General features: G+C 40.7%; 2 protein-coding genes across 2 annotated transcripts in view; one reads left to right on the plus strand and one right to left on the minus strand.

Annotated features, from left to right (window-relative positions):
- The window catches only part of FAM184B (family with sequence similarity 184 member B), a 73,464-nt gene extending 71,178 nt beyond the window's left edge, over window positions 1-2,286 (plus strand). The window contains exons 16-17 of the mRNA XM_084860346.1: window positions 348-553; window positions 1,610-2,286. Coding sequence (XP_084716472.1) covers window positions 348-553; window positions 1,610-1,700 — 297 coding nt within the window. The 3' untranslated portion in view covers window positions 1,701-2,286. The remainder of the gene's footprint in view (window positions 1-347; window positions 554-1,609) is intronic.
- Window positions 2,287-5,643: 3,357 nt separating this feature from the next.
- MED28 (mediator complex subunit 28) lies at window positions 5,644-10,886 on the minus strand. Its single transcript, XM_084857058.1, has 4 exons — window positions 10,692-10,886; window positions 8,997-9,063; window positions 7,511-7,623; window positions 5,644-6,914 (listed from the first exon to the last, which is right to left on the minus strand). Exons 1-4 carry the CDS (start codon window positions 10,860-10,862, stop codon window positions 6,717-6,719), a joined length of 549 nt encoding a protein of 182 aa, XP_084713184.1. The 5' UTR covers window positions 10,863-10,886; the 3' UTR covers window positions 5,644-6,716.
- Window positions 10,887-12,711: the final 1,825 nt, after the last annotated feature.

Raw genomic sequence — 12,711 nt, forward strand, 5'->3', positions numbered from 1 at the left:
GTGAGCTTCCGGTAACTTCTATAATTTTGACCAGTATAGCTATCAAGATTGATGGTTGCTAGCCCCTATTTTTTTAATACCATAAACTTACATGCCCATGAGTCCTAAAGTTAGAATACAATTGATTTTGCTCCCTGCACCAAACAAAATGTAGCCCACTAACCATTTATAATGTGGCCTGTCAGGTGCTTGTTTTTGAAGTCACAGACAGCGAGCAAATGCAAGTAGTTTACTGAGCCCTACTTTTCTGAGCACTGAAGTTAGAATGTAGAAGAGGGAACAAGCCATCTTAAAAATACTCCATGACATTTAAGCATATGATATATAATTTTATTCTCATCATAAAGCAGAAGAAGAAAATGGACGAAGCTCCCAGCCGTATTGTCAGTGTTCCCAATTTAGCCTCCTACGCAAAAAGCTTTCTGAGTGGTGACTTGAGGCCTAAGAGAAATCCACTTCAGATCACAAAATCTACAAGTTTAGATCAGAATGCTAGCTGTGTCAGAGTGTGCTATCCATCAGTACAAGCCCTGGAGACCAAACCGGCCCCAAGGTAAGTAGTCAATATGTACTTACTGGGAGAAAATAGACTGAATTAGTCATCAGTTAGCCAAGATAGTCTCAGAATCCCTTAAACACAAGTCATGAGTCATATGGAGGAGATCAAAAAGTTACTTCCTATAAAAAGCATTCAGCAGTGCCTAGAATCTGTTGCTAAACCCAAGCTTTTTGGTCAGGAGAAAAATAACAATGAGCAAAGACAAAGAAATAAGAGAAGCAAAAAATTATTCTCAGCCTATTTAGAAAGACAGTATGCTAGTTGTATTATACAGGTGGTAAATTTGATGGCTAGAATCATAAAAAACACAACACTTAGCAGCCCTTAATCCTCTGGCCAATGGATGGGGTCAAAATGTGGTTCCTTTCAGTTCTGCAGTCCTAGGGCAGCTGACAATTGGAGCAGTGTCTTTTTCTGGCAGGGGGAAGGAAAGCAAGCTTCCTGCAGTGGCTCCTACTCTGGTTAATGGTTGGGGCCAGGTTAGTCTTCCCGTGCCATGATGTTCTTCCTGGGAGGCAGCAAGTGCAGCCCCCCCAGTGGCCCTTAGTCCTTTGGCTTATGTCGAAGTCATAGTGTGCTTCGCTTCAGCTCTGCAGTCCTGGGGCAACTATGTTGGCTTCTGCACTAAGGAGAGAACCAATGAACCTTACTGCTGAGAGTATGGAAAAATGAAAGCAGATAAATAGCTCTTAACCATGGTTTGTGTTCTGCACCATGGTTAGAGCAAACCATAGTTTGACATATCAGAATTCAGCCTGATGGCACATAATTGACATAAAATGCTGCGTGTTTAGAGAAATATAAATGCCTACTTATTATTTATGGTTCTTTTATTTCCAATTTTAAGCCTCGATTAGTTCTGCCAGTTCCTCAACTGACTGATTCAGCTAATGTGAATATCTGCAGTAAATATGTTTCTGGACTCACATGAAAACATCTCTCTCTCTTCCACATCATGGGCAGCATCACACTTCCATAACAGAAACTGAGGACACAGACTAAGTACCAGTTATTGCTACTCCTGACTATTATTATCTTCATTTTTTTCAGGCTACAAAGCAATGAAACATCAAAGCCCAAAGACACTCAAAAATCAGACCCTCGACATCAGGAGTGGTTTACCAAATACTTCTCTTTCTGAGAGAAATCATTTGTATAATAGCCAACACTGGCATTATTGTTATTATTAAATATTTACATACTGCCCTTGACATGTTTTATAGAACATAAGCAAAGAAAACAAAGTCCCTGCCACAAGGACTTTACAATCTGAGATTCAATAGTAGGGGAGAAATCATTGCCTTAGTGGGAAATATATTTTTTTAAAATTATGATTTGATATATTACCAACAAATAAATACTCCTAGTATTCAGCAAGTACTTGGTACTATGGTTTACCAGTATGGACATTGCATTTCTTTTAACAAAATACCCTTTTATTTTTATTAACTTGGATTCTGTAAGATTCCCAGAACAGTTTACAATAGAATTAAAATCTTATAAACACTATAACAAAAACTAGTAAAACCTGGATAAGCAGTACAACACACAAAGAAACCAACTTGAGACAAAAATAAAGCAATCCAAAAAGTCAGGGAAATTTTTAATGGCAAGGGTGTATTTTCACCTTGCGCTGGAAAGATGTCAAACTCTACATTAAGCAAACATCCCTGGGGTAGAATTTCAAAGCTGGGTGACCAACACTAAAGAGGACCTGTCACCATCTGTCTCATGTACTAATGCCAATAGGAACTTAGAAAAGGGCCTCTGAGTAGGTTCTTCTGTTAACATCCCTTATTAAATACTTATTTTGTTGCTGTTAGAGCTCAACTTCTTTTTGCTGTATGTAAATAGTTGCTTTTAAAAATGTATATTGTACAGTACCTGGAAGTGGAATTTTTGTAGTACGCCGGTTCAGAAATTGATTACTATACAAGTGTGCTTTTTACTTTGCTCTAACACATTTAAATCAGCACTGAAAGTTACATTTATATTTATTTGTATTTATACTGAAGGCACGATAGGACTATTTATAACCTTGCAATGACTGCATAGTGTCAAGTCCATTTAAAAAAAAACTATGCCAAAGTAGCAGGGATATCACTCTCCAATAAAAGTGCTTCTGTCCCTGTTGGAATTTTGAGAAGTTCCACAGCTGCAATATCTCCCACAAGTGTCACAATGAGGGAAAGCTGACTGTTACCCTGCTTCATACCTCTAAAGCAGAGAAAAGCCTCTAAAGGATCTTTTGGGACAGGGTCACCCTAGTGATTAGCAGTTACTAGTAATTAGTAATTGGCTTAAAACAACCAGGCTCTCGGCAATCAGGTCCTTTACTACCCCACTGCCTAACATAAGCCTAAATATTAAATCCATTTTAAAATACTTAACAATGATTAAATATCAACATATGTCACCTGAGTCCACAAGTGGTCCATGAGAGCCAGTGTGGTATAGTGGTTAGTGTGTTGAGCTGGGACTCAAGAGACCCAGGTTCTAGTCCCCACTCGGGTTACTTTGGGACAGTCACTGACTCTCAGCCTAACCCACCTCACAGGGTTGTTGTGAGGATAAAATGGAGAGGAGGAGGACCATGTAAGCCACCTTGGGTCCCTTGGAGGGAAAAGGCAGGATATAAATGTAATAATAAATAAATACTCAAAAAGCTATTTCTGACATTATGAGCAAAAATCTAAAATGAGGTTAAGTTAGCATATAAACCTCCCTGTCTTTGAAGCACCTTAGTCTCAAAAACAGTTTGCCAAACACCATGACAAGAGCTGCTGGTTGAGAACTCTTAAGAATAAAATAACTCTTTCTCTCATTTTTGTATGGTTCTTTGGTACCCAGATCTCATGGTGCATCTATGCATCGCAACGAAAGATTTGAGAACAATTTTTTTTTGTGGACTAGGAAATAATGTTCTTACAATGTTTTTTCATCATAACATCTATTTAGTGAAAATAATTGCATTTTCTTAAATTAGCCCCACTGATTTAAATGATCAGATCCAACTCTGTGTTGGATAATGACATCTAAATACAGTTCAAAGTTAAGGTGTTCAGTTGGTTTTCAGAAGGAAATTCAAGAACAAATCCCTCTAATGTCAACTGACATTGTCATTATGGTAAGATTAGGAAATCTTTTTGGAACCAGAATCCTTGAGAAATATCTGTAGCAAAAAAATGTACTTGAAAGAAAGCCAAACATTTTTCTAAACATAATAATCCAATGGTCCTTTATGTATTTATTACATTTCTATACCACCCAATAGCCAAAGTGCTTTGGGCGGGTCGTTGTTTATTCGTTCAGTTGCTTCCAACTCTTCGTGACTTCATGGACCAGCCCATGCCAGGGCTTCCTGTCAGCCGTCGCCACCCCCAGCTCCCCCAAGGTCGAGTCCATCACCTCCAGAGTATCATCCATCCATCTTGCCCTTGGACGGCCCCTCTTCCTTTTGCCTTCCACTTTCCCTTGCATCAGCATCTTCTCCAGGGTGTCCTGTCTTCTCATTATGTGGCCAAAGTACTTCAATTTTGCCTTTAATATAATTCCCTCAAGTGAGCAGTCTGGCTTTATTTCCTGGAGAATGGACTGGTTTGATCTTCTTGCAATCCAAGGCACTCTCAGAATTTTCCTCCAACACCACAGTTCAAAAGCATCTATCTTCCTTCGCTCAGCCTTCCCTATGGTCCAGCTCTCGCAGCCATAGGTTACTACGGGGAATACCATTGCTTGAACTATGCGGACCTTTGTTGTCAGTGTGATGTCTCTGCTCTTCACTATTTTATCAAGATTGGTCATTGCTCTCCTCCCAAGGAGTAAACGTCTTCTGATTTCCTGGCTGCAGTCAGTGTCTGCAGTAATCTTTGCGCCTAGAAAGACAAAGTCTGTCACTGCCTCCACGTTTTCTCCCTCTATTTGCCAGTTATCAATCAAGCTGGTTGCCATAATCTTGGTTTTTTTGAGGTTTAACTGCAACCCAGCTTTTGCACTTTCTTCTTTCACCTTCGTCATGAGGTTCCTTAGCTCCTCCTTGCCTTCAGCCATCAAAGTGGTATCATCTGCATATCAGAGATGGTTAATGTTTCTTCCAGCGATTTTAACTCCAGCCTTGGATTCATCAAGCCCAGCACGTTGCATGATGTGTTCTGCGTCCAGGTTGAATAGGTAGGGTGAGAGTATGCAACCCTGCCGTACTCCTTTCCCAATCTTAAACCAGTCCGCTGATCCATGGCCTGTTCTTACCATTGCTACTTGGTCATTATACAGATTCCTCAGGAGGCAGACAAGATGACTTGGTATCCCCACACCACCAAGAACTTGCCACAATTTGCTATGATCCACACAGTCAAAGGCATTAGAATAGTCAATAAAACAGAAATGGATGTTTTTCTGAAACTCCCTGGCTTTCTCCATTATCCAGCGCGTATTGGCAATTTGGTCTCTAGTTCCTCTGCCTTTTCTAAACCCAGCTTGTACATCTGGCAACTCTCATTCCATGAATTGCTGGAGTCTACGTTGCAAGATCTTGAGCATTACCTTACTGGCATGTGAAATAAGTGCCACTGTTCGATCGTTTGAACATTCTTTAGTGTTTCCCTTTTTTGGTATGGGGATATAAGTTGATTTTTTCCAATCTGTTGGCCATTCTTGTGTTTTCCAAATTTGCTGGCATATGGCATGCATCACCTTGACCGCATCATCTTGCAAGATTTTAAACAGTTCAGCTGGGATACCGTCGTCTCCTGCTGCCTTGTTATTAGCAATGCTTCTTAAGGCCCATTCAACCTCACTCTTCAGGATGTCTGGCTCTAACTCACTGACCACACCGTCCAATCTATCCCCAATATTATTATCCTTCCTACCTTCCTACACAGATCTTCCGTATATTCTTGCCACCTTTTCTTGATCTCTTCTGCTTCAGTTAGGTCCTTGCCATCTTTGTTTTTGATCACACCCATTTTTGCCTGGAATTTACCTCCGATGTTTCAAACTGGTATATATAAAACCAATTTACTATCACATGATCAAAATAAAAACAGGCTTCTCACTATTAAAATAAAGGGAGGTAGACACTGATTTGTTCCTGTATGTTTTAATATCTATTTGTTGATTCAAAGTATTTAAAAAGGAGTACTTGATTTGCAGGCAGTTCCAACAAATTAAAACAATTCAAGTTAGCTACATATTTCTCATGGGTATTTTCAGTTCTTCCATTATATAACAAGAATTTTGAACAGCAAAGCTGAAGCTATTTTGAAGAGATAATTAAGAGCAACATGCTTCCAGGGGCAAACAACAACAACAACACAACTTGAGACATAATAGAAAAATATGCAGGAAGCTGAGATGTCAGGCACTGTGATCTAAAAGAAAGAGATTGAGGTTGTTAAAAAAATAGTTGCTACTCTGATCTTCCCTTTAGGCAGAAGGAAAATAAAAATAGGAGCATGTTCTATAGAATTCTTTGTTATACCATGAAAAATAGCAGTAAAGAAATCATTGGGGCCAGCTGTGAAACAGAACATTGGCAGAAATCTGAAGGGCTACTTTAAAGACACATTCGAGGGCTCTGTTTTCTTTGCACAGCAGACTCCCTCTCCTTCCTTATCTGATCACAAACTGTTTTATAAAACACAAACTCTATTTCAACAGTAATTTTCCAGGAAGCATCGAGGGCTACTATTCAAAGCTCAAGAAACTGAGCATACAGGCCCTAAACTGCATGCCTAAAGTAGCCCTTTGAAATCTCAGCCAATCTTCTGGTCAATCACCTATGAGCACATGGAAGTACCTGTGAGGTTTTTTTTAAAATCCTGCTTATTCAGTACTGTGCCAGGGAAGCCCATGTAACAGAGAAACAGATAGCTGTTACTCCTTCAGCAGAAAGTATTTTAACATTTCAAAATAAAAGTTTGTTTGCAGTCTGCACTATATGTAATTTCTGTTGGCCCATATGATTAATAAAAATACAAAACATGAAATCCCCGCTCTGATCCTTATGAGGACAAATTGCATTCTATTCATTTATTTCATGCTTCTTGCCATCACTTTTTAAAAATCCATATAAAGATACCCCATACAGACTGTACAAATTTTAAAGTCCCACTGTTTGGTCTAATAAAGGTTAGTCTAACATTTGAATGTTTCTTGATCACGTTTGCTTAAGGGGTGCAGGAATATTAGCAGAAGCCTGCTCTAGATAAGCTAAAGGTCCTTGAGGCATTTCTGCAGGCTTTTTGTGTTGTATATTGATGTCTTCCAGAACCTGTTGCCAGTGTCGCAGTTTACCCAAGTGCTTCTGAATTAGTGCTTCTTTCCTTTGCAATTCATTTCTCAGTTCTGAAACATCCTACAGGAGAAGCATGCAAATAGGAAATAAGCAACCAGAAATCTCTCAAATAAGGAAATAATAAAAACAATACCTTGCATTTATGTAACACATTTAGAGTATTCAAACCACTTTACACATGCTATCTCAGTTACAACTCTGTAAGGCAGGCTAATATAGTGAGTCTTGGAAGAGACAAAGTCTGGACCAAGGATGTCCTTGTTCTCAGTTTATTTTCTTAGCAACAACTTTACATTAGCTCTCAACTGTTGAACAAAATAAATGTGAAACCTTTTCTTAGCTTTTCATCAAGATCTATGATAAATTATACCTACGGGTGTGCCTGCCCTAAAACTTTAATGTAGCACCTATCTGCTAAGAGCAGATTAAAACATAAATTGCTGTAGCATCATTAGCATGTTAAAAAGTTTTAGGCTGCAATCCTACACACACTTACCTGAGAGTAAATCACATTGAACTCAATGGGACTTACTTCCAAGTAGAAATCTATGCACTGTTGGATGATTTTATTGGATGGAATTATGGAAACTATGCTCCTCAGAGCTATTATAGATTCAGGTGCCATGGTTAAGACCAAGTGAAATGATAGCACCTACCTCTTTAATTACTTGCTCTGGTTTCTGGACAGATAGCTGCAACCTTTTTTGTAGGAAAAAGCATTCAGTCTGTCGTGCAACATCTAGAAATTTCTGGATACACTGGTCAACACCTACGCAGACAGAGCAAAAAGTTTTCAAATGAACGCTGCAGGATAAACAAGGTATTTTTACAAAGCAAGCCAGTCAAGGACCAGCTTGGGATACAAGCAAAATTATTGTATGAAATATTTTGGCATTTTTAAGACATGCAAAAATGAAACTGCAGTTCATAGTTTAAAAACTATAAATTAAAAACAACAACACCAAGGGCAGTATCCTACACTGCCTGCACACTAGCAGGACCTACCGCTAGCACAGTGGGAAGCTAGAAGTTCATGAAACAACCAGAAATGCTTGTTTCTGGAATGAGGCAGGTCAGCAGAGGTCACAGATGAGAGCTCTGTTGACCTGTCCTGTTCCAGAAAGTAGCATTTGCACTCATTTCCAGGGTTGCTTTAAGTACTAGTTCCTGTTAGCGGTGGGTCCCACTGGCACAATAATAACAGAACTAGCACAGTCGCAGCTACTGCTATTCAAAATGAGTAAGTGGGCTGATGACGAATACCTAGAGGTCTTGATTCTGCATGCTGTATAATATACAGTGTATATTATAGAGCATGCTAAAGCATAACCACTTTAACAGAAGAATAGATGACAAGTTTTAGTTCCGCACTTTGTGAAAAAGAAATTAAAAAGCAAAATGTCTGAACCAAAATCTTCTATTTTTAAAGAGAATTACAACAGTATGATTTCACCTTGTGTACAAAAAGTTATATCTGTATAGAAGCTTAAATGATGGAGATTAAAGGCACGGTCTAGCCCAAAGATTCCTGAACTGTGCAACACACAGTGAAATGCGTCCTGAAAAATTAAGCCACCATGTTGGATGCACCCAGCACTTGATACACCTCAGGATGCCTGTTGGGCCAATACATGGACTGTGACATCATCCCAAGGGTGAGATTAAGAAGGCACCAGAATTCCCTGATGCAGCCTAGCTGGCAGCCACAGGGAAATCCCCGAAGTATCTCTATTACCTAGTAAGCACAGTCCCATCCCTGAGTGGGCAAAGGAGAGAATGGGATGCAGTTGCAAGGAGGATGCCTGCCCTCTGTTCTGGAAGCTGAACAAGTGTGTGTAATTTCTTACATGTAGAGTGAAATGTGCCTCTAATTTTTATGGTAGGGGGCACAACTCACCTGCTCCCCAAGTATCACTGAAGTAAGCAAAGTGAAGAACTTCACAGTCCTATATCCATTTTCCCCAGCATTTAATACCCTGCTTTATTAGTCCAAACGACTCCCAAAGCAGCGTACAATTTTAAAACAATTTAACAAACCAACATCATAAACATGAAAAGAGCAAGGTATAAAAACAGAAGCCATTGCAGCATAACGCAGATTAAAAAATCCAGGTCAAAATTAAGGTGGCAGCACAGGCTTACCTGTTCTAATTTCTTCCTGATCTGTACCATTCACATAATCTTGACTCACAAGGGAAGCAAAGCAAGCCTAGGTAATTAGAAATATGCTAGCAATTACTATGAACAGAAGGATATTCAAGTTACATGCCATTATGTGCTTACGGCTTATTTTTGTCCCCATGAACATATCCCAGTATTGAACAATCAAATGCATTTTTGCTTTTTAAGGAAAATACCCCCATGAAGTCTTATCTCCCAAATCAAGAAAAGTATTAATATTAAAAAAGTTCCTTGGCTAGTAGGAACATTCAAAATGAAACAACTATAAGCAGTCGAACTATACACTGTACCAAAAATCCCATGACTGAGATGTGCAAATTCCAAACAAGTGCACACATCTCTGAAGGGAATGCACAGGATCCCCCTTTTCAAATTAAACATGAAGTGGGACTAGAGGATGTGTAAACTTCATGTTAATGTATGATACACAAAGTCATTTCAAGTCTCAACTTTGCAGGGGTCATTTGTAGTGAGCTTTGCCGAACACAATTTACAATAATGATGAGCTATTTTCTTTGTAACAGTCTGTGAGAAGTTGGGCTGCAGTGTTTAGTCAATACATTCACTAGATAAATTATTTTTAAAAAATTAATCAACTAAAAAGGTGGTCTTGATTAATCAGGGAGCAGGTTTTTTTAAATTAAGAGTTTTTTAAAAACCCAAGCACTTACAAAGGGTGGAAGTTGCATGTGCCATATTAGATAAGTTGTTATCCCTTTTCTCACACACACTGGGAGGAATGCCTTCTCTAAGATGGTGCCTGCTGCAACATCTATCACCATAAAGAAAATATTCTTTATCCCCCACCCCTTTTGTTTTGATTCATATGCAGGTTTAATTCATTCATCAATTCATGTGATGAATTAAGATTGCTTTAACTGGGTGAAAGCTCCAGTGAGAACTAATTTGGCACCCCCACATAATTAGCATTTTTTTTACATTACTTATTGATGCGGAGGACAATCACGAACACATTTTTTTCCCAATGGTAATCATCAATAACATAAATTGGGCTCCATTCTGCCAATCACTTTTTACTTATTGATGACATATATCAGGAAACTTTCCAGAAAGTTACAGTCCTCAAAGACTACCAGTTCTACTGCAGGATAAACTTTCCTGAACTAAAACCCACTTTGCCAGATGCACAAAGCATCATCCTCAAAGCTACTCCTGTGGCAATATAATATATAAACCTTTTTTCCTATTTACAAGGGGAAATTTATAAATCGTGGGGCAAAGGGGGCCATGAAATGGAGGAGATAGGCAAGATTTCTATACAAATCGCATTTAGCGATTCAGCCTAACCGATAATATAACTGTACAAGCGCCACCATTTCCGAGGTCGACTACGTGGAGCAACCAACTCATACACCATAGAGCTTTGGTGGGTAGAACAGCCGACCACACATTCTGCACACAGCTCTAGGGCTGCTACCATGCAGAGATACAAATCTAGGGCGACACACCATCACGACCCTTACTGGCACTTTCGATTTAGAATTGCAAGAGGGAAAAAGGCGGCACATAAATGCAGTAAGTAAGTAAATAATGAAAGCCGCCTCTCCTACGGCATCCCCATCTCTACGGGCAGGAAGGCCTCTCTTTCAAATACCTCCCCATGCCCAATATCTTCCTCCACCCGCCGCGGCCTACCTCGAAAGAAGCCTCCAGCTCGTCCACGAGGGTGCTGTTGGGATTTCGCCCACCCGCCGGGTTCAGCGGGAGGAGCCCCGCCGGGCCCGGGCCACCGGGGACGACGGGCGGCGGAGGCGGCGGCGGGACTGGGCCCTGGTTCCCAAACATCCCGCTCAAGCCGGCCGCCATGGCAACAGAGCGCAGGCCGAAGGTGGCTATTGCGCAGGCGCGCGCTACGGAACACGCGATGAAACGCCGTGGGCAGGGACGGACCACGCGACCAGCGTCGTAAAGGCATCGCGAGACTAATGGAGAAGGGGCGGGACTAAGGGGACCGGAAGCATCGCCGCGCTCGCTGAGGCATGCTGGGAATTGTAGGACTTCTAGGATGTTTTCTGTCTTTTAAATATTTATACAGCATTCAATATATGAAGCACTTTGCAAGAGCGCTATAAAAATATTTAGTAGCAGTAGCTCATACATTGTCAGTAATTCCGATCAGACCAGTTATAGGAAGTCATCATCCCCATGTTGCTGGTGGATTGTGAGTAGATTGTGCATGGTAAGTTGAAAGCTCGACCTGACGCAGGCGTCTACTTTTATTTTTTCACCAGTATATTATTTATTTATTGCATTTATATCCCGCCTTTTTTCCCTCTTGCAAGGGACCCAAGGCGGCTTACATTATCCTCCTCTTCTTCATTTTATCCTCACAACAACCCTGTGAGGTGGGTTGGGCTGAGAGTCTTGTGACTGGCCCAAAGTCACCAAGTGAGCTTCCATGGCCGAGTGGGGACTAGAACCCGGACCTCCCAACTCCCAGTCCAGCACTCTTGCCACTACACCACACTGGCTTGTTGTGTATATTATTGTTGGGTTACCTTAAGAGGTTTTGCCATTGCCATCCTTCCTTCTGCTGTGGATAACTATGCTACACCAACTCCAGTCTGTCCTTTCCATTCCAACTCTTTCTCTAAAGCTATATATATTTTCCAGTGTTTGACAAAATTAGATTTTGAAGGATTTTCCATTTCTACTTCCATGTGTAAATACTGGGAATTTATGCAAAATGGGGATATGTGATGCTTCATGCAATTTTTCTAGGGATGGAAGTAATGGCTGGCAATCTTCCATGTTTCCCTACTTCAGACTTTACATTGCTCACAAGAGCAGTTAGTTATCAGCTCGATTCAATTGTTCAAGGCTTCACAGACTTCTTATTGTCACATACACAACGAATAAACTTTCAGTAAAAAAAGATGGTGCTTGCCATTTGATGTGTGTAAGCCAGTAGTGGTGATTTTTATACATGCACACCTTTCCCAGCCCCATCACCTCAGCTGATCAATGCAGATCTCCTCAGGGAGGGGGCACATTTTCTCTGTCCAGTCCTGAGAGAAGCTTCCTTCTCAGTGGTGGTGGAGGGGTAAGGTCACATCGCTGATCAGCTGCTGACTGGAGAAAAGACTTTTTGCCTCAGAAGGGTTGGGCCCTGGGAAAGAAGCTGGCAGGCTGAATGGGAAACCCCTACAGCCTGGATCTGTGGGCAGTATTCCAAAAGGAACTACATTAACAATTTATGTGAAGACATTACGATATGTGCAGCTTTATTTTCCGTGCTTCCAGCACTGTTTGCTTTTGTCCCTCTTGCTGCAGCTAAGTTAACATTTCCAATGAGTCACCCCAATGCCAAATCTCTTTTCTGGGTAGTTGCAGCCAGCTCAGATCCCATACATGGTTGGGACTTTTTGCCACATTGTACATAATTTAGCACTTAGATTAAATTTCATCTAACGTGAACCAGACTGCCAATCTCAGTTATGATCGTTGGCATGGCAGGTTAGGGTAAAAATGGACTGGAAGGAGACACTGGTGGGCTTGAGGGCAACACTGCAGCCATTAGATGTAATTTGGATTGCAGCAGGAATTTACCATCAAGCAAGATCAAGCAGGTCCTTCAGGAAACAGATTCCAGGGAGAAACCATATTCCTGCCTCAGCTTCCCTCAGTAGGGCAGTTACATAGAAGCCATTTACAA

The sequence above is a fragment of the Heloderma suspectum genome, chromosome 5 (genome assembly GCF_057233095.1).
Source record: "Heloderma suspectum isolate Gila_16-S chromosome 5, 16-S_ref, whole genome shotgun sequence".
In the NCBI taxonomy this organism is placed as follows: domain Eukaryota; kingdom Metazoa; phylum Chordata; class Lepidosauria; order Squamata; family Helodermatidae; genus Heloderma; species Heloderma suspectum.